This window comes from Mesocricetus auratus, unplaced genomic scaffold, assembly GCF_017639785.1.
Source record: "Mesocricetus auratus isolate SY011 unplaced genomic scaffold, BCM_Maur_2.0 Super-Scaffold_100007, whole genome shotgun sequence".
Taxonomy (NCBI): Eukaryota; Metazoa; Chordata; class Mammalia; order Rodentia; family Cricetidae; genus Mesocricetus; species Mesocricetus auratus.
Window position 1 is genome coordinate 93227456 of NW_024429191.1, and position 24894 is coordinate 93252349.

Genomic DNA, 24894 nt, shown 5'->3' on the forward strand with positions numbered 1-24894 from the left:
ACCCTGGTCCCTCCACCGCTCCAGGGGTGGTGTGGCATGCCAGTGAGCAGAGCCGACTCAGTCTGAAGCCTGGCGAACCCCGGGACTGGAGCCGAGAGGAGCTAGGGTCATCCGACAGCACCTCTGCTGGCGGCAGGCCACAGCGGGGGACCGTCCTACGTTCTGGGTGCTCGCTCCTCCTCCCGTTCCCTGCGCACCCCTGTTCTCTCGCTCCCGGAGTTCGTAGAGTCTCCGCTGGAGCGCTGCAGCGAGGGAGCTAGCTGCGCGCTCACCAAGACCGGACGGTAGCTTCGGGGACACCATGAATGGCTCGGGCAGCCCGGGGGCCGAAGACACCAGCCAGGAAGGCGGCAGTGGCGGCTGGCAGCCCGAGGCGGTCCTCGTGCCCCTGCTTTTCGCGCTCATCTTCCTCGTGGGCACCGTGGGCAACGTGCTGGTGCTGGCTGTGCTGTTGCGCGGCGGCCAGGCGGTCAGCACCACCAACCTGTTCATCCTCAACCTGGGCGTGGCCGACCTCTGCTTCATCCTGTGCTGCGTGCCTTTCCAGGCCACCATCTACACCCTGGACGGCTGGGTGTTCGGCTCGCTGCTCTGCAAGGCCGTTCATTTCCTCATCTTCCTCACCATGCATGCCAGCAGCTTCACGCTAGCTGCCGTCTCCCTGGACAGGTGAGCGAGCATTCTGCTGTACCCAGGCAGGGGCTTGGGCGGGAGCCGCAATGCGGGGATCCAGGAGGGAGCGCAGAGTGGGTGTGAACACAGAAATCACGGTGACCCGAGGCAGTGAAGTGCAAACGCAAGCGGGAGTGGAGGAGAAAGGGCCTTAAGAGTCAGTGACTGGGGGCTGGAGAGATGGCTCAGAGGTTAAGAGCACTGACTGCTCTTCCAGGGGTCCTGAGTTCAATTCCCAGTACCCACATGGTGGCTCACAGCCATCTGTAATGAGATCTGGTGCCCTCTGCATGTAGGCAGAACACCGTATATGTGATAAATAAATAAATCTTAAAAAAGAAAATATTAAAAAGAGTCAGTGACTAAGAGGGTCCCTCTATTAAGTAGGTCCAAGGACCTCGAAGGCTGGAGAAATCAGCTCCCTGGAGTCTTCCCATTAGTATTGCTTGAGTTTAAAGCCTCTATGGAACATTACCGTACTCAGCTTACAGACTAGAGCTGGTGTGTAAGTAACTTGTTCCAATAGCCAGATGGTAATTAAGTTCTGCAGGGAAGCATCTGTTTCTTGGTGCCAAACTCAGGACCTGGACTTTCGTCTGGCACTTCAGGCTTGGAACTGGGCTGTGTTTGGGGAGGACCCACGCTGAAGTCCAAGAGAGCATGAGTGACGGCTCCTAGCTGCTCCAAAACGCCCTCCAGGTCAAGGCTGCTGGCCAGAGAAACCGGCAGATTGATGCTCCCCTCTAGCTAAAGGGCAGAGAAAGAGAAACTTCCAGAATGCTTTGGAGGGACCTTGGCTGGAAAAGACGCTAGGCACAGGTCCTGGGAGGAAATCCTGGTCCAATTCTGGTTTTTCCCTTCCTACGGAAGAGCAGTCAGGAAAGGCCATGATGCCCACTCTCCTTCCATTTCCCCCGAGTGCAAGGTGTGTGCTCCGAGCCTGCTAGTGGGAAGCCAGGCGGTGGTGGCGAACGCCATTAATCCCAGCACTCAGGAGGCAGAGGCAGATGGATTTTTGTGAGTTCGAGACCAGCCTGGTCTACAAGAGCGAGTTCCAGGACAGTCTCCAAGGCCACAGAGGAACCCTGCCTCAAAAAAAAAAAAAAAAAAAAAGAAAAAGAAAAAAAACCTAGCCTGCTAGTGGGAAGCACGGGACTTCAGCTTTCTTCAGGAATTTCCTTGCTGTTCCTTAACCCAAGCATTGCCCAGGTTGTGTGTCAGAGCCTCGGGCACTGGGGACCAGCCTTCTCCAGGTTGTCACAAGACGGTAATCACTGTCCCCAGGAGTCCGGGCAAATTCTCCAGTTTTTTGTCTTCGGTGGTTTCGGGGTGCCCTTTCGAGCGGAGTAAGTCCCACTCAGGGACAGCCGATGAATGGCCTAGACTTCCGCTATTATTGCACCAGGTCCTGTCCTAATTGTAGGATCAAATTCGTATCAGAAGCACTGGGCCTGCCTCCAGACATAGGCCATATAACCTTTCATTATGGCCTTCTTCCAGAGCTAGGGTAGGGCTGGCGGTGGCGTAGCAGTGAGTTCTCTCGGTTACCCGCCACATCCCTGCCCCCCACTGTTCCACAGGTATCTGGCCATCCGCTACCCGCTGCACTCCCGCGAGCTGCGCACACCTCGGAACGCACTGGCGGCCATCGGGCTCATCTGGGGGCTAGCACTGCTCTTCTCTGGGCCCTACTTGAGCTACTACAGTCAGTCGCAGCTGGCCAACCTGACCGTGTGCCACCCAGCGTGGAGCGCGCCTCGACGCCGCGCCATGGACCTCTGCACCTTCGTCTTCAGCTACCTGCTGCCAGTGCTGGTTTTCAGTCTGACCTACGCGCGCACTCTGCGCTACCTCTGGCGCACAGTCGACCCAGTGGCTGCAGGTTCGGGTTCCCAGCGCGCCAAGCGCAAGGTGACCCGCATGATCGTCATCGTTGCAGCGCTCTTCTGCCTGTGTTGGATGCCCCACCATGCGCTTATCCTCTGCGTGTGGTTTGGCCGCTTCCCGCTCACGCGCGCCACTTACGCGCTGCGCATTCTTTCACACCTAGTTTCTTATGCCAACTCGTGCGTCAACCCCATCGTTTACGCGCTAGTCTCTAAGCATTTCCGCAAGGGGTTCCGCAAAATCTGCGCAGGCCTGCTGTGCCGCGCCCCGAGGCGAGCCTCGGGCCGAGTGTGCGTCGTGGCGCCTGGCAACCATAGTGGCAGTGTGCTGGAACGCGAGTCCACAGACCTGACACACGTGAGTGAGGCAGCGGACCCCCCCTGTCGCCGCATCCGCACTTCCCAACTGCATAGACTCCAGTAGAGCCCTCAACCCATCTGTTAAAGGATAAAGGGCATCTAACATCTGCAGTGTGACCTGAGGACACCTGGGGTTACGCTTGGGTGTTCGTGGGTTGCAGCCATAGACTGAGAACTGTAGGGGACGTCTGAGTCACGTGACATAAGCCTTCAATCTGAGCGCTTAGGAAGTTAGAGGAGCAGCAGGAGCAAAGCCAGCCATGGAATTTGAGCCTCCCCTCCCCCCCACCCCGAACTACACGAGATACAGTCTGAAGAATAAATGAGAGGTGCAAACCATTTCATATGCTGTGATGCATGTGGGATCTCTGTCACGAAGCCCCAAGCCTGGGGGGGGGGAGTCTCTGGGACTTCATAGGGTGTGGGAGGCTTCTCATAGCGGGTCGCAGGGTGCTTAGCTCGCTATTAGAGAATTAAAGTCCCTAATTGAAACTGGGGATCCAGCGATGCCCAGCAGGTGCTCCCCCCCAGATGCTAGTTGTACATACCTAAGTCATGAGCCAACTCCTGTGACCATGACAAGCGGCACAGATTTGAGTGAGTTGATGGGCGACAAGCATCACTTGTGTTTGTGTTTCCAGCTGTGCACAAATTCGTGAAGGGCTCCCCGACGCCTCTACGGCCAGGCTTCACCCATGACCTTGCGTTTGTTTCCCTGCCTACAACCGGGCAGGGTCAAGTATCCAGCATTTTAATTTTTGCTTAGGGGCAATAGGACACCTCCTGACAGGTTCCACTCCACAAACACACGCTACAGAGATCGATTCTAAGTACTTTGGGTTGGGGCAAACTAATTTGGCAGAACGGGGATGCCCAGGTTTCAGTCACTGGGCTCCATGTCCCCGAGGTCCTGACCAAGGCACTTTACATAAGTCCAAGGTAGAGCAAGGACGAAGATGTCTCCATCACACATCATGGAGTGGGCCAACTTTGGCCAAAGACACCACTGAAACACACAGCCTGCACACCGACCCAGTTAAGGGCTTGTAGAAGAGACTCAGTGGGCCTGGAGAGATGGCTCAGTGGTTAAGAGCCCTTCCAGAGGTCCTGAGTTCAAGACCCGGGAACCACATGGTGGCTCACAACCATCTGTAAGGGGATCTGGTGCATGCAGCATACACAAACAGAACACTCACATTTCATAAATAAAAGAGAAAAGGAAAGGAGACCAAGGTCTATGCTTGCCTCATAGGGCAGTATGCTCCAGGTGCTGGCATGGAGCAGGACAGGACACCTAGGCAGGCGCAGTGGCTGGGGCTGGACCCTGAGCTTTGTCTTTGGGTGTTCGTGGGACTGGGTGGGAGACATACGCTTAGTTCAAGGCTGAGCCCTTGCACAGAGCAGCCGCCTTCACCAGGGGCTCAGTGCCCACAAAATGGGTCCAACAGAGGTTGCAGTTCAGGCCCCGCTGTTCTGCCCAGTGAGAGTCTGAGGATGGCTCTGTGCACCCAGCTCCATCTAGCCTTCCTCCGTCTCAGCACCAACCAGCTCTTGGTCCAACTGCTACCCATCAGCAGTTGGTAGGTAGAGGGTTTACGGTTTTAAGTGGTAGGATCTGGGTTCTGAGATAAACGTGACCTTCTCCATTCTCCTGGCCATCCTTCTCCGTCCTCAGCTCACCCCTGGTGTTTCCGGGGGCCACCCAGTGCACCTGACGTGGGGGTGCACCAGTGCTAACGTGCATGCGGGCGTTTATGTCCAGGGTGTGCAACGCACCGAGTGCCCTGATGATGCAGGGAGGAGCAGTACCCAGTGCCGAACTGGGAAGGGGGCAGCACTCAGCTTGGCTAGTGGCCATCCCCATTGTGAGGTTCTCCTCCCCAGCACATCCTGCAGCCTGGCGTCCCCTGGGCTGATGCTAAGGGGTGAGCTCCCACCTGGGGGAGGCAAAGATGGGAACACACTCCAGACATTAGCTCTCACCAACATACTGAGTTTAAGGACACATATGTGGAGAACGAGGCTTCATTGGAGTCTTGTCCTGGCTGGATGCTTGTCTAGCCTGGAATGTTAGTGTACATCCCTAGCAGGTAGTCACACTGCCCTGGGATTTGCTCCAGACACCCAGACTCACTATGCAGGAAGTGTGGGGTAGGAAGTGTGGGCCAGGAAGTGTGGGGTAGGTATTTCAGGTACGTACCACATAGACCCCTCCTCCTCCCTCCCTCCATCTCTAGATGCCTCTTAGGGAGTATTTCCCTGCTGGTGGTTACCACAGTAGCATGAGTAAGAAGCTCTCTAGAACCCCGGTGGGGCTGGCAAAACTAGGGGAGAGGTCTCCCCCCCCCCCAGTACAAGAATGGGCTGGGCTCTGGTCATGGTGCTTCTCCCTGTGGGCTAAGGGTGGACTGGAAGGTCCAGGATCCACAGGGTGACCAGGGTGTGACTCCAGTTCCTAGGGGACCACAGCGACTGCAGCCTGTTTGCACCCTTTCAGCAACACTGGTGCTCACAGAACCTGGGGTGTGAGACTGGGTAGGATGTCACAGAGGCTGGTCTCCAGTCCAGTCTGGCACAGGGCTCTGTGGCCTAGTAGACCAGCACACATCCCCAAAGGCAACTGAAGGGGCAGCTACCCAGTATGTATGCACACACCTACAAGATGTTAAACCAGGAAAGCGTTCCCAGGAAAGCCCACTGCCGCTGCCCCCCGGGCCCTGATGTTTCTGGTGTGAGACGGAGGACAGAGAGGAATCTGCAATCGCCTCTGCCACGAGCTGCTGCCAAGTGCATTTATTTTCACAAGGGAGGCTCTTCTCTAACTGGAGGCCATCTGATGTGCTTCCAAAGGCCAGGGGGCTCTTGTGCACTAGCTCCCTCTCCCACCGGGAGCCAGCAGAAGCCTGTGCCTCCCTGGGCTCGAGCCTCTCTCTCCCTAGCTCATAGTTTGCATCCACCCCTTCAGTGACAGCTGGAGTTCCAGGCCCATGTGCGGGGCGGGACTGTGTCAGAAAGAACAGGCAGGTCACAACCTGAAAGCTCAGGTCCCTCTCCAGCCTCCCATGCCCTCCTCCAGGCGACACTGAGTCCACCTGGGAAGAGACTGGTAGAGCCTGATGGAGGGGAGAGGGAAGGTGTGTGCCCAGAGCTACGTAGTCTCCCTTCTGCCTGCCCCTTCTACATCCCAGGGAGAGCTTCCAAGCTGATCCCGAAGAACAGAGCTCAAGTCCATCCTGGCAGGGTGGTCCCCGGGAGACACTGTTGTTAGCGGATGTGTGTGAGGGTCTGCTGTCCTCACACCAGAGTGCATGCATTGCCTACAAAGTGACAGTGCTTGTGGGCTGGCTTGTCTTCTGCTCCTCCCCAGTGCAGGCTCTGCCCAGCTCTCCTTCCTGCGATCCACTGCTCAGCGAGACCTGCTCCACTGTAGCCTCCTAGTCGCCAAGACTAGCTCGGTTCAGCCTCTGCCCCCTCCGTGGGCAGTTTACTTCCTCACCCGCGGCTGCTCTTCCTCAGCACCAAGGCTTACAGCCTTGGAGAGAGTGGCCCCAACCCCATGCCCAGAGGGGATCTGAGTGATGAGAGGAGCCCAGCACCTAGCGTGGAAGGCAGGCAAGAGCTCAGGCCCACTCTGGGAATGCGGGGCCAGGAGGAGTGCGGGGCCTATAAGGGATGAATCTGCCCTGCTTCAAACCGGCTTCTACCTGGGGAGGATAAAGAGGGGACGCCCAGAGGCTGGCTCCAGCAGGCAGACGCTGGGAGCCCACAGCACACCCGGACACCAGGTCTGGCTCAGCTGCAGGTGTACAACTTATCACTCTGCTGTCAAGCCCGCTCCAGCCTTCATTTCTGGACTAAGAACCCCTGTCTTTCACCCTTCTGCTCAGGAAGAATGCTTTGGAGCAAGTAAAAACAGTTCCTTTCCTTGCCAGCAGCTCCTGGAGGAGGAAGGACTTCAAGGGAGGGTGGCCTACTGCTGCTGAACACACTTTTCCTCACGGATGCGGCCAGTGTGCCGTGCGGTCGGCTCGTGGGCGGGGCTCGTCTGGATGTGGGACATGTTCAAGACTGACCCAGCCCCTAGCAAGGTAGTGCCATGGTGGTGGGCCGGTGTGTGACAGGGTGGGGCTTATGGATACAGATCTAAGGGTCAGCACAGTTCCTATAGCTAGGCGAGAGTTAGGACAGTGTCTGAGAGAGATCAGCTCCATTCTCTAACGGGGGCTCATGCATCCTGAGCTCCCCTCTGAGTGTAAAAGCAAAACAAGCATCCCCAAATGCACCAGCGGGGCCCGCCCTTCTCCACCACGGTTGTCCGCCGGCATCCTAAGCAGTACAGCCCGGCCTGGCCCTCATGGCCTCCCCCTTGCTCCTGACTTGCTTCCTTCGTCCACAGGTTGCCTGTGTCTCATGCATCCAGCCTAAAGCCCCTGCAATCATTAATGTGTGCCTGGCCCGGGAGCATGGAAGCTGGGGACCAGGGACAGACGCCTGAGGGGCTGGCCCCACAGAGCAGTTCAGAACTCTTCCAAACACTTCTTGCAGTGTGTCAGACCCAAAGCCAGAGACAAAGCCCTCCTGCCTCTTGTCACCAGGTGACTCCCAGGTGGCAGGACATCCCAGGGCAGAACTGTGGACAATGAGTCCAAGAGAGTAGGTCGGCACCGACGGCCTTTCCTCTAAGTCTGAGGGCTACCACTTGGCCTGCTGTTTGAGCCCACTCACATCTGTGGGCTGAAGAGGATGGAGGGGGCGGCGTGGAGTCTGCCACCCCATTCTTGGTATCCACATGGCCGCTGGGGGCACCAGCCTCTGTCCTTCTTATCTTTTGCCTCAGAAGCCATATTGTGGCCCCTGCCAGATGTGTCCATCGTGAAACCCAAGGTGAGAAGGGCCCCACATTCTGGGTGGGTGCAAGTGGGCCAGAGGGGAGATGCAAACACCAGGGACAGGGCTCCTGGGTGGGGCAGCAAGGTCTCTGTTGCAAAGGACTTCAAACCCACCTGGCTAGAGGCTAACCCTGGCTCATCAGCCTGATGGTATGTGAGTCTGGTGGCCCGGGCAGGACACTGGCAGGGTCAGGCTGAGGTGTCGAAAAGGCGGTCGATCATGTCGCCCACCTGCTCCACACGGTACTTGATGTACTTCTCAGGGTTCTTGGTGAAGGGCACGGTGCCATACCTGACCAGGCACCATGGTAAGAGGTCAAGGGGGAGGGCATCTCCACCCTCAGCCTAAGTGTTGGCACCCTTAACACTTAGACACGTGTGCTAAGATGGCAGAGGTGCCCCCGGATGGAATTCCCAAGCCCAGAGCACCAAACGTGCTCTTTGTAGGCCGCCTGGAAAGCGGGCAGCAGAGGCCTGGAGCGGGGATGGGCTCACCTGTGCAGAAATGCCCCATAGGTCTCCTTGACAATGGTTTTCTGAGCTTGTCGAATCTTGTCCCTCTGCTCTGTGTCTGGAATGGCCCAGGCCTTCTGAATCTTGCACAGTTCTTCAAGGCCGTCATTGAATCCCTGACCACCAAACAGGAAGGAAGGAGGGACCGAGAGACAAAAGCTTTGTGCCTATGTCGCCACGGCGGCAACAGCCATCAGTGGCTGGGAGGGAGGACCTCAACTCACCTTGAATCGCTCCTTAATCACCTGCCGCTCCTTGTCCCGGAGCTGGGGGTCCAGAGAACACGGGGAGGCAGTGGAGAAAGCTATGCTCAGAGCAGAGTCACGCTACCCGCCCTCCCTGCCGCCCTCGTGGCCTCACACATCTCTGTCCAGAGAGATGCTTGTCCATTTTTCCTAAGATCCAAGTGTCCACATTGGCTGACACCCCTTCCTGGCACAGGCCTTGGGCTTACCTTGACTCCGGGCTGGAACACTGGCAGATTCTTCTCTGCGATGTAATCAGTCACCTTTAGCCAGCTGCCAGACAGCAGGGTGAGAAGAGAGAGAGAGACAGCTTCAGATAGTTGCTTCTTCCCTAAAGTCAGCTGGCTTTGCTCTGCAAATCTCTCAGTCTACTGAAGGTGAGGGCAGTAGGAATGATCTGGGTCAGGAGTAAGGAAAACAACAGAGATGCTCTCCTTGGGAACATTTCTGCCCTGACAATTAGGGACAGGAAGCAGAAGGCGCTCGATAAACTGAACACACACTGCCGACCACAGTTCACATCAATATTGTGGCAAATTAAGATAGAGAAACAGATGGGAAGAGAGGAGCAGAGGACAGATAGACAGGAAGGAAGAGGGGACGCTCAGAAAGAAATGGGCCAAGGAAGCCGGAGGACTGGAGACGTACCCAGAACCTTTTCAAGTTGAAGGGCTCTCACAGCCCGCTGTTCTCTAGGGCCAAACATCGTTCACCTCTCTGACAGCTCACTTTTCAACTATTCTTAGCCATGACACTTGGCAGACCACTCTGCAGAGGCCATGTGGTCCCTGGGGAACAGCTAGGGGGGGGGCTTCCCTCTCCACTCGTGAGTTAGATTTAAAAAACAAGAAGAGAAGCCGGGCGTTGGTGGCGCACACCTTTAATCCCAGCACTCGGGAGGCAGAGGCAGGCGGATCTCTGTGAGTTCGAGGCCAGCCTGGTCTACAGAGTGCGTTCCGGGACAGCCTCCAAAGCCACAGAGAAACCCTGTCTCGAAAAACCAAAAAAAAAAAAAAAAAAAAAACCAAGAAGAGAAAAAAAAGCTAGGGGCATAGCTTAGTGGCAGACAAGGCCCTGGCACTAAAAACAAACCCCAAGAAGGAAAACAGACGGGTTACCTGTGATGTCGCCAGCAGCTGCTGGCCTCATGCTATGAGCGGCTAAGAAGGACATGTGGTGGGTGTGTGTTGGGGGTGTGGCGGGGTGTGGTGGGTGTGGTGGGGGTGTGGCGGGTTCAGCAGGGACAGCAGGAGGGCCGGCGGCTGCTCACCTGCGCTGGTAGGTCTGGATCTGCTGCTCGATGTGCTCCCGGTAGGAACGTTCAGCGGTCTTCTGGGTCACAGCCACCAGCAGGATCAGCTCAGACCTAGGTGGAGGCCGAAGAGAGAGAGAGAAAAGAAACACCTGGGATTCAGAAGTCAGTGGCCCTGGCACCAAGAGTGGGAAGGAGGCCCCCATTCTGAACCTTCCTGAGCTCTAGGGCAGAAGCACCCTTGGGTGCTGACCAAGGAGACGCAAGCACACAGGGCTAGGAGGCGGCGGATGGCGCATCCGGCCCCGGGAGGCAGAGGCTGGCATGGCTGCCACTTACTTCTCCAGGGACTTGAGGATGTAGTTGTAGTTGTTGTGTAGGAAGATGGCACTCAGGGCGGGATCCTCGTACACCTTGGACTTGCTCAGCAGGTTCAGCTGCAGGTTGCCCAAGACTTTGCCTGCACAGAATGATGGGGCCACTTACACCAAAGGTGTCTGAGACAAACGACGTGACCACTAGGGCCTGCTAACCAGTTCCTGACAATTGCTCCTTGTTCTCCTGACTCCCGGGCCTCTGAAGCTCGTCTCAACCCCTGGACCCTGAGCTAGACGGCAGGTTACTCTCCCAAGGCCAGGAGAGGGACCCAGGAAGAGATGGACAGCACTGAGGCCAGGGAGGAGGGAGACGGAGGAGGTTCTGCCAGGGAGACTCACAGATATAGGTGCTCAGCAGGCGCTTGCTGAACTCGGAGCTGTAGCTGGTGGCCGAAGAGCTGGTTTCTGAGAGGAGAGGAGATGTTACTATGGTGGCAATAGCGGAGACCCTTGATGGCCCTTCCCACACCCCAGGGACAGAGGAGGAAGTGTTGGGACAGGCCCCGGGCTTGGTGGGGCAGGGCTGAAGGAGGAGCTCAAGCAGAGATGGGCACCTGCTGAGCTACAGGAAGCACTGTGGACTCTGTCTGGAGCCCAGGGCTGTCCTCTACAGTGACGGGGTAAGGAGCCAGCCCACGGCAGCAGGCAGGAAGGAGAGGTGAAGCCACCAATGCCTTCCCAGCCTGGCCCCTAACTCAGATGGGTGCTGTCTATTAGATCCCAACAGCAAGGGTTTCTAGATAGGGTCACCCAGTCTTCCCACTTTGTCCTCACCCCCAGCAGAGACCTGTGATACAGAACAGAAGGCCAAGGGGAGGGGTTAGGCTAGCCAGGGGGTGTTCTTGGGTTCTGGACCCATTAGGTGCTGCCTGGGTAAACTTAGAGATAGAAGGAGCTCAAGGGAAGGGGGAAATGAGGGCCTTAAAGAACTCATGCCCTGCCCCAGTGGGCCCTGAGAACTGGTACCCTGGGAACCTCAACCACAGGGCTTCGGAGGGGAGGATGGGGCTCGGGGACCACACTGCTTACCTCGGGGGTCTAAAGGAATATTGTATGTGTCCCCAAGAACTACGGAGTGACAGGCAGTGCACACAGAGGGGGAGGAGGGAAACAGAGGAGGAAGAAAGATGCAAAGTGCAAAAAACAGGTTAGAAGTCGCCGTGTCACCCCAAGCCAAGCAGACCTTTCCCCCACGACAGCCAGACAGACAGCAGCACACACCAAACCGAGCTAACTCAAGACCAGAAACACTGGAAAGTGCAGCCCAAGAGAACGGGCTGCCCCTTGGCGTTTTGCCCCGCCCACTCCCCAACAGAAGCGAATGGAGGGCCCAGGACCTCCGCTCTCGGGATGACCCAGAAGAGAACTCTCTTTGCATGCCAGCGCCCCAAGCCCCAGTCCCACCAGGGGCAGCGAGAGAGGTGGAGCAACAGAACAGGCAGACAACGGGGGAGTGGACAGGTGTGGCAGCGCCCGGGGGGGGGACGACGACGGCGACAGGGTGAGCCCCTGAGACCTGCAGCGCCCACCCCAGAGTACTGACAGCAAAGGAGCAAGCAGGGGGTGGGACTCCTAAGGACGCCAACAAACCCCGCCCTCCTTATGCTCAGGCTGGAGAAGTCCATGGGCTTAGACTTCCCCACAGGCCATGTCTTAACCCTACTCCCCGGGCTTGGAGACCCCTCAGCACACCCTGCCCACACCTACAGCAAGCTAGTGCCTACTAGGGGCCTAACTATGTCCCCAAGTAAGCCCAGCACAGGTGTCGGGTACCTTGGGAGGCCAGCATGGCACCCGCTGTCTCCTGGAAGTCCAGAAGCTGCTGTAGGAAAAGGATGGCCTGGTGGAGAGAACACATCCAAGAGGGTCAGGGCAGCCCGAGGCGGCGGCTTCCCACACACGCCCCTCCCAACCCGCAGGCCCAGTCTTGCGGTGCGGTCTGTACAGCGGTCTGCACAGCGACAGGAGCAGCTGCAGACTCCAGGCTATCTTTGGGCTCTGGCTGCCTGTGCTGCAGAAGCTTCCCTTCACCACCAAGGACGGCTCATGGAGCCCAGGAGCTCTGGGCAGGCTGGGTTCCCCCTGGTGCTGCTGCCCCCGGAGCCGAGCCTGGTCCCACCTCAGCAGGGCTTGGGTAGCACCTACATTGCTTGTGAGCTCGTGAACGGTGCCATCCTTAGGCATGTTGTACTCTTTGTCTGGGTCATTCTGTGGGAAGAAAAAGAACAGCCTCTGGTTCCCGGAAAGGGTTTTCCCCCAGCCTGAGGCCCAGTCGGCCTGCATACGGCGCCACCCCCTGCTCACGGGTGTTAGGCTGTCCCTCAGCCTCAGAGAGCTACGGTGCCAGAGAAGAAACAGAGGGGCTCAGGGGGTCTCCCCAGCAAACCAGCAGTGCGGGGGCTTTTCCACAGAGCGAACCTGATGCCCCTGAAGGCCTGCTCTCTGAGGAGTTCCCAGAGCTCACGAGCAAGCCAGGCCTGGTGAAAGGGAAAGGGGCTATGGGCACCTTAATGTTGTCGGCAAAGTCTTCCAGTGCTTTGGCTCCCACGGTCTCCATGGAGGTGATGAGGCCCGGCAGCTTGTTCTTGGTGCTGGCTGCTGTGCCCTGAGGGAGGACATGGCTGGCATATTTATTCATCAGAGTCTGGCTCACTGCCCTCTCCAGCGAGCTGTGAGTCTAACTCCTTCTAGGTCCTTCCCGCCCTCATTCCAGAGGCTGTGTTCTCCAGCTCCAGATTAACTACGGTTCTTCTCTTACCTTGTGAGCATCCAAACTTGCCCAAAGCCCCAGGAGTCACCTCAGATGAGAGGCAGGAGAGCATGGACTAGAGTTCCCCAGAGAGGAGTACGGGGAAGCCGGGTGAAGGCCCACATACCTGGAGCACCTGGTCAAACTCAGGCTTGGTCTGCTTGAGGTGTCGCAGGATGGGGAAGACTGTGAGCACTGTGGAGAAGTCGTGGCGGACGATGGCTTTCCTGGCAGCAGACACGATGTTCTCCCCCTCAAGCATCAGTCCATCCAGTGCGTCCTGCGAGAAGGACAAGGACCCTGTCAGGCAGGGGCAGAGCAGAGTTGCTTCCTAGGGACAGCGGGGCACCTTGTGGGTGTGAAGGGGAGCTAACATGCTGTGAAGGGCGGGGGAGGGGGTCATAGGCAACACCAAAGAGTCGAGGGCATGGGGCAACAGGCCTGTCCCACCCTCTAGATTCTGCAGTAAGTCACATGGGTCAGTGCTCGGAGCTGCAGGGTGGGCAGGGCGAGACCTGAATCAAGGAGTCAAAGGTTCTCTTCTGATGGAGCTCCGGGATGATGACCGCCAGCAGCTGGTATTCACTCTGGGCCAGCTTGACAAAGGCACTGACACAGTGAATGTAGGCGTCGGTCTCCACATCCAGCATGTCGTCTCTCCCTAGTGGGAAAGCAGTGCCCCTGAGTGGCTGGTCTAGAAGAAACCACTCACTCTGCTGGGGTCTGAGTCTCTCCAGTCAGACCCGCAGTGAATGGAAAGAGGCAGGCTATTGTGACAGGACACAGCAAGAACTACTCTGGCAGGCCTGGGAGGTCAGGTGCCCCGTCCAGTCCAAACAGTCTCCTGGCTTCACTTTCCACTCAGCACAGGCAGCGTTTACGGCCCCAGATCAAACACTAGACGTGGTGGGAGAAAGCTAGAAGGAAGGAAAATTCCTAAACCAACTCCCTGGGTAAGGTTATCTGACCCCAAGCCTGAGGATTCTGGATTGTGCTTGGAAGAGGACAAGTCTGGGATGGGCAGGTGGCAGGGTCATTTTATGCAGGCAGTCACTGTGGTCCTCAATCTGGGAGATGTGGTCCCTATGAAGGTCATTCCCAACCTCACCTGGCCCTGAAGAGTGTAAGGGAGTAATGGGCTATGGCCTATGAGGCTGCCGTGTGTGTGTGCCTGTGAGTGTGTGTGTGCCTGTGAGTGTGTGTGTGTGTGTGCGCGCGCGCGCGAGTGTATGTGTGTGAGAGAGAATGAGTGTGTATGTGTGTGAGAGAGAATGAGTGTGTATGTGTGTGAGAGAGAATGAGTGTGTATGTGTGAGTGTGCGCGCTCGAGTGAGCATGTGTGAGTGTGCAAGTGTGTGTGCGTGTGCAAGTGAGCATATGTGAGTGTGTATGTGTGTGATTGTACAAGTGTGTGCGAGTGAGCATGTGTGTGAGTGTGTGTGTGAGTGTATATGTAAGTGTGTGTGTGCGCGCGCACGCGTGTGTGCAAGTGAGCATGTGTGTGAGTGTGTGTGTGTAGAGGAGAACTAACTCTGGGAAGAGACCAAGTGTGATGCACACTATGATCCCAGCACTCAGGTGACTGAGTTCAAAGCCAGCTTGAGGTACACAGTGAGACTCTATCTCAACAAACAAAACAATCTGAGTGAGCCTCAGAGAGGGAGGGCTCCTGGTTGCACTGCCCCAGGAGCACACAGCATCCCACTACTGGAAGGTGGGCAGGAGCCCCGGCACAGAACAGCCTGGCTTTACATGCTGTGGATGGCCTCAACAAGTGAGACACTCGGGCTATGACCTCAGAGAGGCCACCTGCCCTTCTGCCTGCCTTCCAAGCTCAAGTTGCAGCTTTTCCTCTGGCTGGGCCCAGAGAGCCAAGCATCTCACCAGAGGCAAGGAGACGTAAGGCCCAGAGGAGACAGAAGTGAGAGACAGGCCACAGGCCAGGCCCATCCTTAGAGCACAACAGGCCATCTGGGGAACCGCTCTGTAGGCAGTGCCAGCGGCTGCCCGGGGCTGAGCTTCGGTACGTACTCACCGGCCAGTGGCCCGTGCTTGTCGTTCAGGGCCTCGGACAGGTACTTAACTCGGAAATCATGCTCGTGACCTAGCAGGATGTCAGCCGCACAAACACAGCAGCGTTTATCCAGGGGCCAGGCAGCTGCCCCTTGGGGTGCAGGGAAGAAGCCCTGGATCTCCAGGAGTGGAGTGTGAAATGGGGCCTAGGGAGGGAGCACCAAGGAGGGCTCCGAGCCCCTCCACTGCCGCAAACCCCATGGGAACAGCCATTTCAAGCCCGACTCTAAGGGAGCACTAAGGACCATCCCTGGCTGTTTTCTGACTCGGAGAGGCGTGAGAAATGTCACTGCTGAGTGAATGAGGACTGTCTTCCTGTACATCCCAGGGAGACTCTTTTGGAGGAGATTGCATCCACCTGCACAGCTGCTCTGGTTGTCCCTCCCCTGACAACAGAGGAGAGACATGTCCTCCAGGCAGCCTGTACCCTTAGCTACGAGAGTTCCCCTCTCTACAGAGCGGGGTAGCCGTAGGCACTGACCAACTCAGTCCTGCCCTGCTGATCTGGGCGTGAAAGGGCTGTCCCGAGACAACTTTCTCTGAGTTTACACAGGACAGAGACAGGGAGGACAAACCTTAGGAAGGGCAGAGCCAGGCAGGACCAGGCCAGGGTCAGGAAACTTGTCCTTGGGCCTGCTAAAGCCCGAGGAGCATCAAGGGTTTGCCACTCCCCACCCGGCCCTCTCAGAATTTGTCCCAAGGCCCTCCTGGAGAGGCTCTGTCCTGCCTAACGAGCGAGTGGATTCATAGAGAAAGAGGGGTGACGGAAAAGGAACACAGGGTGATTACCTTCCAGAGGAATGAGGTTAGAGCCCCCCTTTTTCCCATCTAGACCATGCTGGGAATACTGTTTCAGAAGGTTCTGAGCCTTACGGATCGTCCCTGTCACCAGAGCCACACAGAGAGGAGAGAGGAAGACCTAGGGAATGAGTGAGAGAAGACAGCAGCAGCCTCCACCTGCCCAGCCCCACCCTCCCCACAGTGAGCATGCCCTCAACTCCTCTGCCAGCCCCGCCCTCCCCACAGTGAGCATGCCCTCAACTCCACCTGCCCAGCCCCACCCTCCCCACAGTGAGCATACCCTCAACTCCTCTGCCAGCCCCGCCCTCCCCACAGTGAGCATGCCCTCAACTCCTCTGCCAGCCCCGCCCTCCCCACAGTGAGCATGCTCTCAACTCCTCTGCCAGGAGCCCCTGCCAGGGTCACCAGAGAGAGAAGAAAATGTGTCCCAGCTCAGCCCGGGGCTCTGCACCGACCCCCAGTCTGGCTCTGAGTTCACCGAGAGGGACAGAAGGTACCAAAAACAAGGTGCATGAAGACCCATCGGGAAAAGAAAGCACCTACAGAGCGCCATTTGACCAAGCAGCCAAGTGCTCACACTTATGGGCAGGACGGGGCCACCCGGGGGCTACCTGGAAACCAGCCTAGACCCCAGGATGAGTTCCCGAGCATGCTCAGTGTTGGGACATAAGCCAAAGAGCAGTCCAGGGCAGGCAGCCCTGAGGGCTTGGGGTCGGGGAGCTGTGAGGGAGCCTGAGGTTCCGACACACAGAGGCAGAGGCCCCCACACCCCAGAAGGCACTCGGCCAACACAGCAATGGCAACAAACTGAAAAGCTAGGAGGGGCCAGCAGGAGCCACCACCTGCAGGGTGAACCATGGTAAAGACAGCATGCTCTTGCCATGGGGAGAAAGAACAGTTAGTGTCACAAGTGAGAATAAATGAGATGTAGCAGCCCGGCCCTCAGGGCAGCGAGCTCCTGGGAGATGTGGGGACATAGGCAGCATGTCAGCCAGCAGGCCGTGTCCTGGTTAGCAGAGTGTACCGCGAGATGAGCCATCCAGGAGCTTAACTGAGCCACCTTCCTGAGGCTCCCTTCACCACACCTGAACCCAGGAAGGCTGCTGTCCTCACAGCAGCCACCAGGCTAGACGGGCCAGGGCAGGCTCAGCTGGCTCTCTCTGTACCACACTGAAACCAGCTACCGGTAACTCCTTTTGGCAGGCCAGCTCACATCTGCTTCCCTCCCTCCGTGCTCCCTCCCGAGTGAGCGCCCTAGTAATGAGTGAATCAGATTCCTGCTCCACAACCTACCCGGGAACAGATGGGCTCAACAGGGACCTAACCAGCACACTGGCTGCAGGGAGACAGGGATGCTGACCTGGCAGCATCCAAGTCCATCAGGTACCCAGTTATAAGGGCAGATGCCGAGGCTGGGGCCTCATCGTCACTGAGGCCAGGGGCTCTTCTGTACTCAGAGTGGGGGCAGATGTCCTGAGGGCCTGACTCCATAATCACTCATCCCTGCCAACTCCTAAAGCCCCACAGAACCACAGGGACCTCACAGTCCCTCACATCTCCATGACAAGGACAGATTAAGTTCACAGAGAGCCCTGAGGTCATATCCCTCCTCCTGAAGGACTGGGCAAACAGGGTTCTGGAGTCTCCAGTGAGCTTGTCCAAGAAGAAGAAGTGAGCACGAAGCAGCTGAGGCCCTGTCAGCGCACGGACACAGCTCCTCCCCACACAGGAAGGCGCACAGATGGACTGGCCAGCCATGCAGGCAGCTGTAGCCCAGCAGGATGGGTTAGCAGAGTCGCTGTTTATAGCAAGTTCTCTACTGGGGCAGCCAGGACACTCTCTAAAGGGCAATGCAATTCCTGCAGAGGCCACCAAGCCCTGAAGGCAGCTTCCCTTTACCTTGTCTCCAAACCTTAAACAAAGGCTGAGACACAGGCCACGTGGTTGCTCTCTGAAGGGATTGGAAGGGCTTGGGTGGGTTGGGACTGAAGTACTGGGGAGGGCGTGAACTCTACTCAAGGCCTGTTGTTAGGTGAGCACGCTCCCTAGCCAGGCCTGAGCAGCGGCTCGGAGCCCAGGGTTGGCGCTCACTGCAGCCCACGGGCTTTCTCTCCTGGTGTTACTGCAGTAGCCAACATACTGGAACATCCTCTCTCTGGGACTCAGGTCAGCCCATCTTGAGGAAGAAGGCTGCCAGGCTGACAGAGAGCTAGCCTGGAGCATGGACTTTGAGGACGTGAGGTTGGGAGGAGTGAACAGCACTGTCTCACCGCCGACAATGGCCTCTATGCCGTACCTGCTTTTCAGCTGCTCTGCCTGTCTGCCCTGCCTCTTCTCACCTAACAGGACTACACAGCAAGGGGAGGAGACCTAGCAAGTCACTCTGACCTACGGCCTCTGCCACCCAGCCTCGGAGACAATTGAGCACACCATTGGCCCTGCCCCTCCCATCCCCCAGACCTTAGGGAAATCACCCAGTTGCTGGGTATAAGAATCTACACGGCCTTTTGGGAAGGGGACGTTTGCTCTATCCTGTGTCCCTAGGAATCTGGTGACCATGGATATGGGCTCCAGAAGGCTGATAGTGCTCACCTGAGTGCACAAAGACAACCAACCCAGACTCCAGGGTCCCGCGGCTGGTTATGTAAATGGTCAGGGGTGGAGCTCACCTGGCCGCTTGGCCGGCTTCTTGGTAGGTGTGTCTTTCCTCTTGTTGGGGATGGCGGGGGAGTAGGGAACCCCGGAGGAAGAACTGCTTTTGCGAAAATGCTCCTTCAGGCCTTTGATGGAGCGGTCCAGCTGGCTAGAGCGAATCTGGTAGTAGACATTCATGAAATCTGCAGAGAGACAGCAACAGAAGTGTGTCAGCAAGGTCCCTACAGCCACTTCGCTTCTGTACAGGGAGGCAGCAGAGCCCATGGTGCTGCGGGCGAATCTCTTCCTAGCACCTGCTCTGGCTTCTGGCCACTCATATGGCCTCATCTCAAACCAGGCAAAGTCTGAGAGGGAAAAACTGTCCTCCAGCAAGGCTGGGGTTCAAAGCCAGGAGCTCCTGTACGTCAGGCAAGTACTTTTCTACACCTATGCCACCAACTTGTGTTGGTATCATGGGTTTTTGTCTTATTCTGCTTTTATTTTTGTTGATAGAATGTTCTATGCTGGGGGGCGGTGAGGTGTAGGTATAGGTATGGGCTGCTTTCAGAGAACCTGAGTTTGGTTCCCAGCGCCCATGCCCGGTGACTCACAACCACCTGTACAGCTCCACAAACACGACTCTGATCTGGCCTCTATGGGCAGGTGCACACGTGTGACATATACTCACAGACACGCAACATATGTGTAAATCAAAGGAAAATAAATCTAAAACACTGAAAAACAAAACAAAGGCAACGTCCAGATCTAACTTTGTCAAGAGACGTGGGCAACGGCTGGGTGTGGCGGTGAATACCCATCACCCCAGCACTCGGGAGGCAGAGGCAGGCGGATGTCTGTGAGTTTGTGGCCAGCCTGGTCTACACATGGAGTTCCAGGACAGCCTGAGCTTTCACTGAGGTGCTGTCACAGAGAGAGAGAGGCTGGGGAGGTGGCGGGGAAGCCACCACTCTTCTGGCAGAGGGAACTCTCTCACCTTGGTTCCTGCCGTACTCCACCAGCCAGCGGGAGATGCGGACCACATCCTGGAGGACGCCTTCAGGCAGGTGCTCCAGGGTCACGTCTTCCTGGACCTCCAGTTCCTCGTCACCACTGATCAGGTCCAGGATGAGCACCGGGGAGACGACCTTGCTGTGCCGGGTCATCAGACTGCGGAACTCAGACTCCAGTGACTCCTTCCCCCGCTCAAACAGCAGCTTCTGCAAGGAGCAGGAGGGAAGCGGGGGGGGGGGGCCTGCTGAGCTGTGTTCTGTAGCACCGCCCCCTCCCATCCTCAGGCCTTTGAGCCCCAGCCATGCCTCTGTCAACCCACAGGAGAAACACTGGGAAGCCTGACTTGGTGCTTCCTTCCCTTCCTGTCCCTAAAACTGATGGTTGTCCCAGGTGTGGTGGTGATCCCAGCACTCGGGAGGCAGAGGCAGGTGGATCTCTGTGAGTTTGAGGCCGGCCTAGACAACACATGAGGCCCTATATAAAAATAAACAAGAGGGGCTGGAGAGATGGGTCAGGGATTAAGAGCACTGGTTGGGCTTGCGGAGGTCCTGAGTTCAATTCCCAGTTCCCACATGGTGGCTCACAACCATCTGCATGCCAGAACACTGTGTACATAATAAATAAAAAATTAAATAAAAACTTTAAAAAATATTTAAAAAATAAACAAGAAATATTTGATGTCTCTAGGCCAAACTCTGCTTAACAAGCATTAATTTATTATTTTCTCATTTTCACTGTTAGTTTATCTTCTAGTTAGAAAGGAACTTGTAAAATAAAAGCCGCAGATAAGTTGGTGTGCTGGTTAGTTTTATATCAACTTGACACAAACTAGAGTCATCTGAGAGGATGGAGCCTCCTTGAGAAAATGTGTCCATCAGATCGGGCTACAGGCGATAGGGCATTTTCTTAGTGATTGATGGAGGAAGGTCCAGTCCATGGTGGGTGGTTCCACCCCTGGGATGGTGGTCCTGAGTTCCATAAGAAAGCAGGTGTAGCAAGCCATGGGGAACAAGCCAGTAAGTAAGCAGCTCCCCTCCACGTCTCTGCATCAGCTCCAGGATCCTGCCCTGCCTGAGTTCCGGCCCTGACTCCCTTCAATGATGAACCACAATGTGGAAGTGTGAGCCACATAAACCCTTCCCTCCTCAAGTTACTTTGGTCATGGTGTTTGATCACAGCAACAAAAACTCTAAAGTAGTTGGATTACCTCAAATTAGTGTCAAGTGTTATCAACAAGAAAGTGAAACAAATGACTGAGAAAAAATTTACAAAAATGTGTATGGAAAAAACGCAAGAGAGACTTCAGAACAAATGTCTACGCTAAAATATAGATGTAAAGGTCCATACAGTATTATTTACAATGTACAAGAAGTGGAGACAACCCAAGCGCCCATCAAGTGATAAATGGCTAAACAAAGGTGGATATCGGGTTGGCCAAGATGGTTCAATGGGTTTGTCATCTGCTACCAAGCCAGATAAACTGAGTCTGATCTCAGAGAATGACACCGTAGAGGGAGAGGGGCAATATACACCGCAGCACACACATGTCCACATACACAAATGAAATGAATACACACATTTCTTAATGTGGTATATCTATAGTATTTAGCAATAAAAAGGCCTCACATTTGAAGTAATCCTCCTGCCTCTGCCTATCAAGTAACAAGAGTACAGGTATTTGTCATCATGCCTGACTGAAATGGTCAACTTTATGTGATTTGTTTGTTTGTTTTGCTTTATGGCTTTGAGACACGGTTTTGCTATGTAGCTTTGGCCAGCCTGGAATTCACTATGTAGCCCAATCTGGACTTATGGCATCAAACTCCTAAGTGCTAGAATTACAGGTCCGAGGCACCATGCCTCAGCATAGGATGAATTTTTTTACCATAGTGAAGAAACCTCCACATGCAAATATAAAAATCAAATGTTAATCTTACACTTAGTTTAAGTAAGCTATAAAAGTATGATAAAGGGCTGGAGAGATGGCTCAGAGGTTAAGAGCACTGGCTGTTCTTCCAGAGGTCCTGAGTTCAGTTCCCAGCAACCACATGGTGGCTCACAACCATCCATAATGAGATCTGGTGCCCTCTTCTGGCCTGCAAGCATATTTGCAGACAGAATGCTGTATACATAATAAAGTCTTTAAAAACAATAAAATAAAAAAATAACAAGTTTTAAAAAAAGTATGATAAAAAGTTATATTTTCCCAAGGAACAGAACCTAAGGCCTACATTTTGAATACTATGTATCTTATTCTTTTTTATCTTTTTTTTCTTTCAAGACAAGGTTTCTCTGTGTAGTCCTAGCTGTCCTAGAACTCACTCTGAGACCAGGCTGGCCTCAAACTCACAGAGATCCACCTGCTTCTGCCTCCTGAGCGCTGGGATTAAAGGCGTGTGCTATCACCACCCAGAGTATCTTATTCTTTTATATACTTTCTTAATATTTTGAGACATGGTTTTGCTACACAACCCAGGCTAGTCTGGAACACTACTCATCTCAACTCCTGATCCTTCTGCCTCCATCTCACAAGCTCTAGGCACGGGTCACCACACCCGGCCTCCCCAGGCTTCTTCACGCCTGGTCCTCACGAAGCCAGGGGCTGATGCCCTGGCCGTGTCACATGATTCCTTACCACTTTGTTGAGCTCCGGGCTGTCTGGGCTATTGTCCTGAAAATACTCCACAGCCTTCTGGATTTTGGCCATGCTTCCAAGGTATTCTTCCAGCCTACCAGTGGGGCTGGGAAGGAAAAAAAAAACGTTGGGTGAGCCTTGCAGGATGGCCGAAGGACATGGCGTGCCGGTGCGGAAGAGAATGCATATCTTATGAGGGGCTCTAAGCTCAAATATGTTTTAGTCCCCTTCTGAGGCCTAGAGCCACTGGTCCAGGAGACTCTGGTTACGCGGCCCTCGGCACAAGACTCACCCCTCTCTGATGATCTTCTCGGTGTCGCTGGCTACGTGGTAATAGCTGATGACGTGGTCCAAACAGGATAACGTCTTTTCGACGTTCTCCTGCAGCCTCTGCAGGTTCTCCGTTTGCTTGTGCACGGGGATGATGGAGTTCTCCAGCTTCATGAGGCGGCTCTCAAACGATGACAGGATAGACACCTGTGGGAGGGCGTGAGGAGAGCCTCAGGCTCACAGGTCTCAGGGTGATCCTGGCATCTCTGAGCTTTCCTTGGTTTTCCAGACAATAAGCTACATAGAGGAGGGAACACAGCTGGCTTGTTTGCTGCTGCTGTGTCCCTAGTCTGGTACAGGGCGTAATTCAAGGTAAACTGTTGAAATTTCATCTTTTCTACTTTTTAAAGGTTTATTTTTGTGTGCATTGATTATTTATTTATTTCCCTGCAAGTGTGTCTGTGGAGCTACAGACAGTTGTGAGCTGCCATGTGGGTGCTGGGAAATTGAACCTGGGTCTTCTGGAAGAGCAGCCGGTGCTCGCCTTAAGGCAACAGGAACATCAAACTAATTCTTCCTAAGACAATCCCCCCAGGGAGCTGGAGAGATGGCTCAGAGGTTAAGAGCACCTGCTGTGCTTACAGAGGACCTGGGTTCAGTTCCCAGCACCCATATCACACTGCTCACAACTAGCTGCCTTCAACTCCAGGACCAAAGGGTCTATCGCCCTCTTCTGGCCTCTGAAGGCACTGCATGCTCACAGTGCAAATGCACAACACAAAGTAAAAGTAAACTTTAAAACAAAAAAAGATAATCGCCTCAGGATAGCTTCCTCTGTACCCTCTAAAGCCCAATCTCAACTTCTGGTCTCTCTGCCACTTTCCTAGACTGAACAGGAAGTGACTTCACGAAGAGCAGTCTCGAAGACACTGCTCTTGTCTTAAAGACCCCTTCCCCAGCCGGGCGTTGGTGGCCCATGCCTTTAATCCCAGCACTCGGGAGGCAGAGGCAGGCGGATCTTTGTGAGTTTGAGACCAGCCTGGTCTACAAGAGCTAGTTCCAGGACAGCCTCCAAAGCCACAGAGAAACCCTGTCTCGAAAAAAAAAAAAAAAAAAGACCCCTTCCCCTAAGGGTGAATCTAATTAAAGAAGCACAAATCTTTATTATTGCGCAACCACACACAATGCAGGTTTGCATTTACTCAATCTGTGATCCAGTCTCCTCTAAGACTGAAGAAGCAAGCTGGGCAGTGGTGGCGCAGGCCGTTAGTGCCAGTACTGAGGAGGCAGAGGCACCGGGATCTCTGGGTTCAAGGTCAGCCTGATCTGCAAATCGAGGTCTAGGACGGCTAGGGCTGCACAGAGAAACCCTGCCTCGGGAAGAAAAAGAAAGAAAGAAAGAAAGGAAGAAAGAAAGGAAGAAAGAAAGAAAGAAGAATATAACAGCATTTTTTAAAGCGGCCACCAAATATCAGACAGTGTGCAACATGCATTGGTTCAAACGCCCCCTCAGACACATTGGGCGGCCGTCTTTGTTTTGGCAGACAAATTAACCGAAACTCGAGTCCTGCCCGCCAAGAACCACAAAAATAAGCTGTGGGGACAAGGGCTGGATCTAAGATCCGTTAGCTCTCTGAGGTGGTTTCCATCCCGAAAGCCCTTTGGGACTTTGCTGCCTCGGTAATCTCACTGAACCACACAACCTTCCCGGCCAGCATCCATCACTTGACAATGACGCGGGGCTAGAGCCAGCCTATTTACGGGGTTACCACCGAACGTTTGCAGAAGCACTGACAGCGACAAGTCTTCAGTGAGGGGGCGGAGGCTAGGGCGCCGAGGAGAAGCCCACGCAGGACCGCCGTTGCTACCCACGCCGCAGCCCACCCGTCCTCCGCGGCCTCCCAGCTGAGGGCTGCTCACCATGTTCTTAGTGAGCTGGTCGCTCTTCTCCAGGCTGTCTCGGATGAAGGACAGCGTCTCCTCCTCCTGCACGGAGTGGACGGGAGGGCGTCACCCCAAGCCGGCGGAGACAGGAGGCCACCCCCACCCGCCCGACCCCACGGCCTAGCCGCAACCGCGTCTGTCCTGCCACCCCGCAGCCGATACCCGGCGCCCTTCCTACGCGCTCTCCCCCACCCTCCCCCCGGCTTCACCTTCTTCAGCTTGTCCTCGATCTCCCGCCGCCGGGCGGAAGCCTCCTGCGGGGGAATCATCGCCGCGGACGGCGCTGCTCCCACTCCCACCCCACCCCCGCCGCTGACTTCCCTGGGGGACCAGCTCGGCTTCCGTCCCTGTCACACCCACTTCCTCCCTCGGCCCCGCCCCCCCGGGGAGGAGGGAGACGCTCCGGCGGCGCCATGTTGGGAGTGGCAGGCGGAAGTACGCGCCTGTCGCTGCTCGCGAATAGGCTGCCGGTTGGAGCCATCTTGGGTGTGGCGCTCCGCGGCTCGCCCTCCGAAGTCTGGGGCCGCTTTGCTGGGAGCGCCGGGCCCACGGCTTCACACTTCCCACCCTGGGAGACTGAGGC

At 55.7% G+C, this 24894-nt stretch overlaps 2 protein-coding genes across 5 annotated transcripts; one reads left to right on the forward strand and one right to left on the reverse strand.

Moving 5' to 3' along the window:
• The first annotated feature begins 27 nt into the window (after window positions 1-27).
• Window positions 28-3257, forward strand: Galr2 (galanin receptor 2). The gene is made up of 2 exons (XM_005070202.4): window positions 28-669; window positions 2253-3257. The coding sequence occupies exons 1-2, from the start codon at window positions 302-304 to the stop codon at window positions 2980-2982; spliced, it is 1098 nt and encodes a 365-aa protein (XP_005070259.2). The 5' UTR covers window positions 28-301; the 3' UTR covers window positions 2983-3257.
• A 2429-nt stretch (window positions 3258-5686) lies between these two features.
• Window positions 5687-24653, reverse strand: Exoc7 (exocyst complex component 7). 4 transcript variants are annotated; one of them, XM_005069890.4, is made up of 20 exons: window positions 24521-24653; window positions 24288-24353; window positions 22390-22574; window positions 22098-22203; window positions 19446-19668; window positions 18487-18654; window positions 15806-15898; window positions 13459-13604; window positions 13071-13223; window positions 12701-12799; window positions 12340-12402; window positions 11968-12034; window positions 11224-11262; window positions 10534-10599; window positions 10157-10277; window positions 9836-9931; window positions 8775-8838; window positions 8545-8586; window positions 8303-8436; window positions 5687-8099 (listed from the first exon to the last, which is right to left on the reverse strand). In XM_005069890.4, the coding sequence occupies exons 1-20, from the start codon at window positions 24578-24580 to the stop codon at window positions 7997-7999; spliced, it is 2094 nt and encodes a 697-aa protein (XP_005069947.1). In that variant the 5' UTR covers window positions 24581-24653; the 3' UTR covers window positions 5687-7996. The 4 variants fall into 4 exon arrangements, with proteins under 4 accessions (XP_005069947.1, XP_012968804.1, XP_005069948.1 ...); XM_013113350.3 differs by lacking the exon at window positions 15806-15898; XM_005069891.4 differs by lacking the exon at window positions 11224-11262.
• Window positions 24654-24894: the final 241 nt, after the last annotated feature.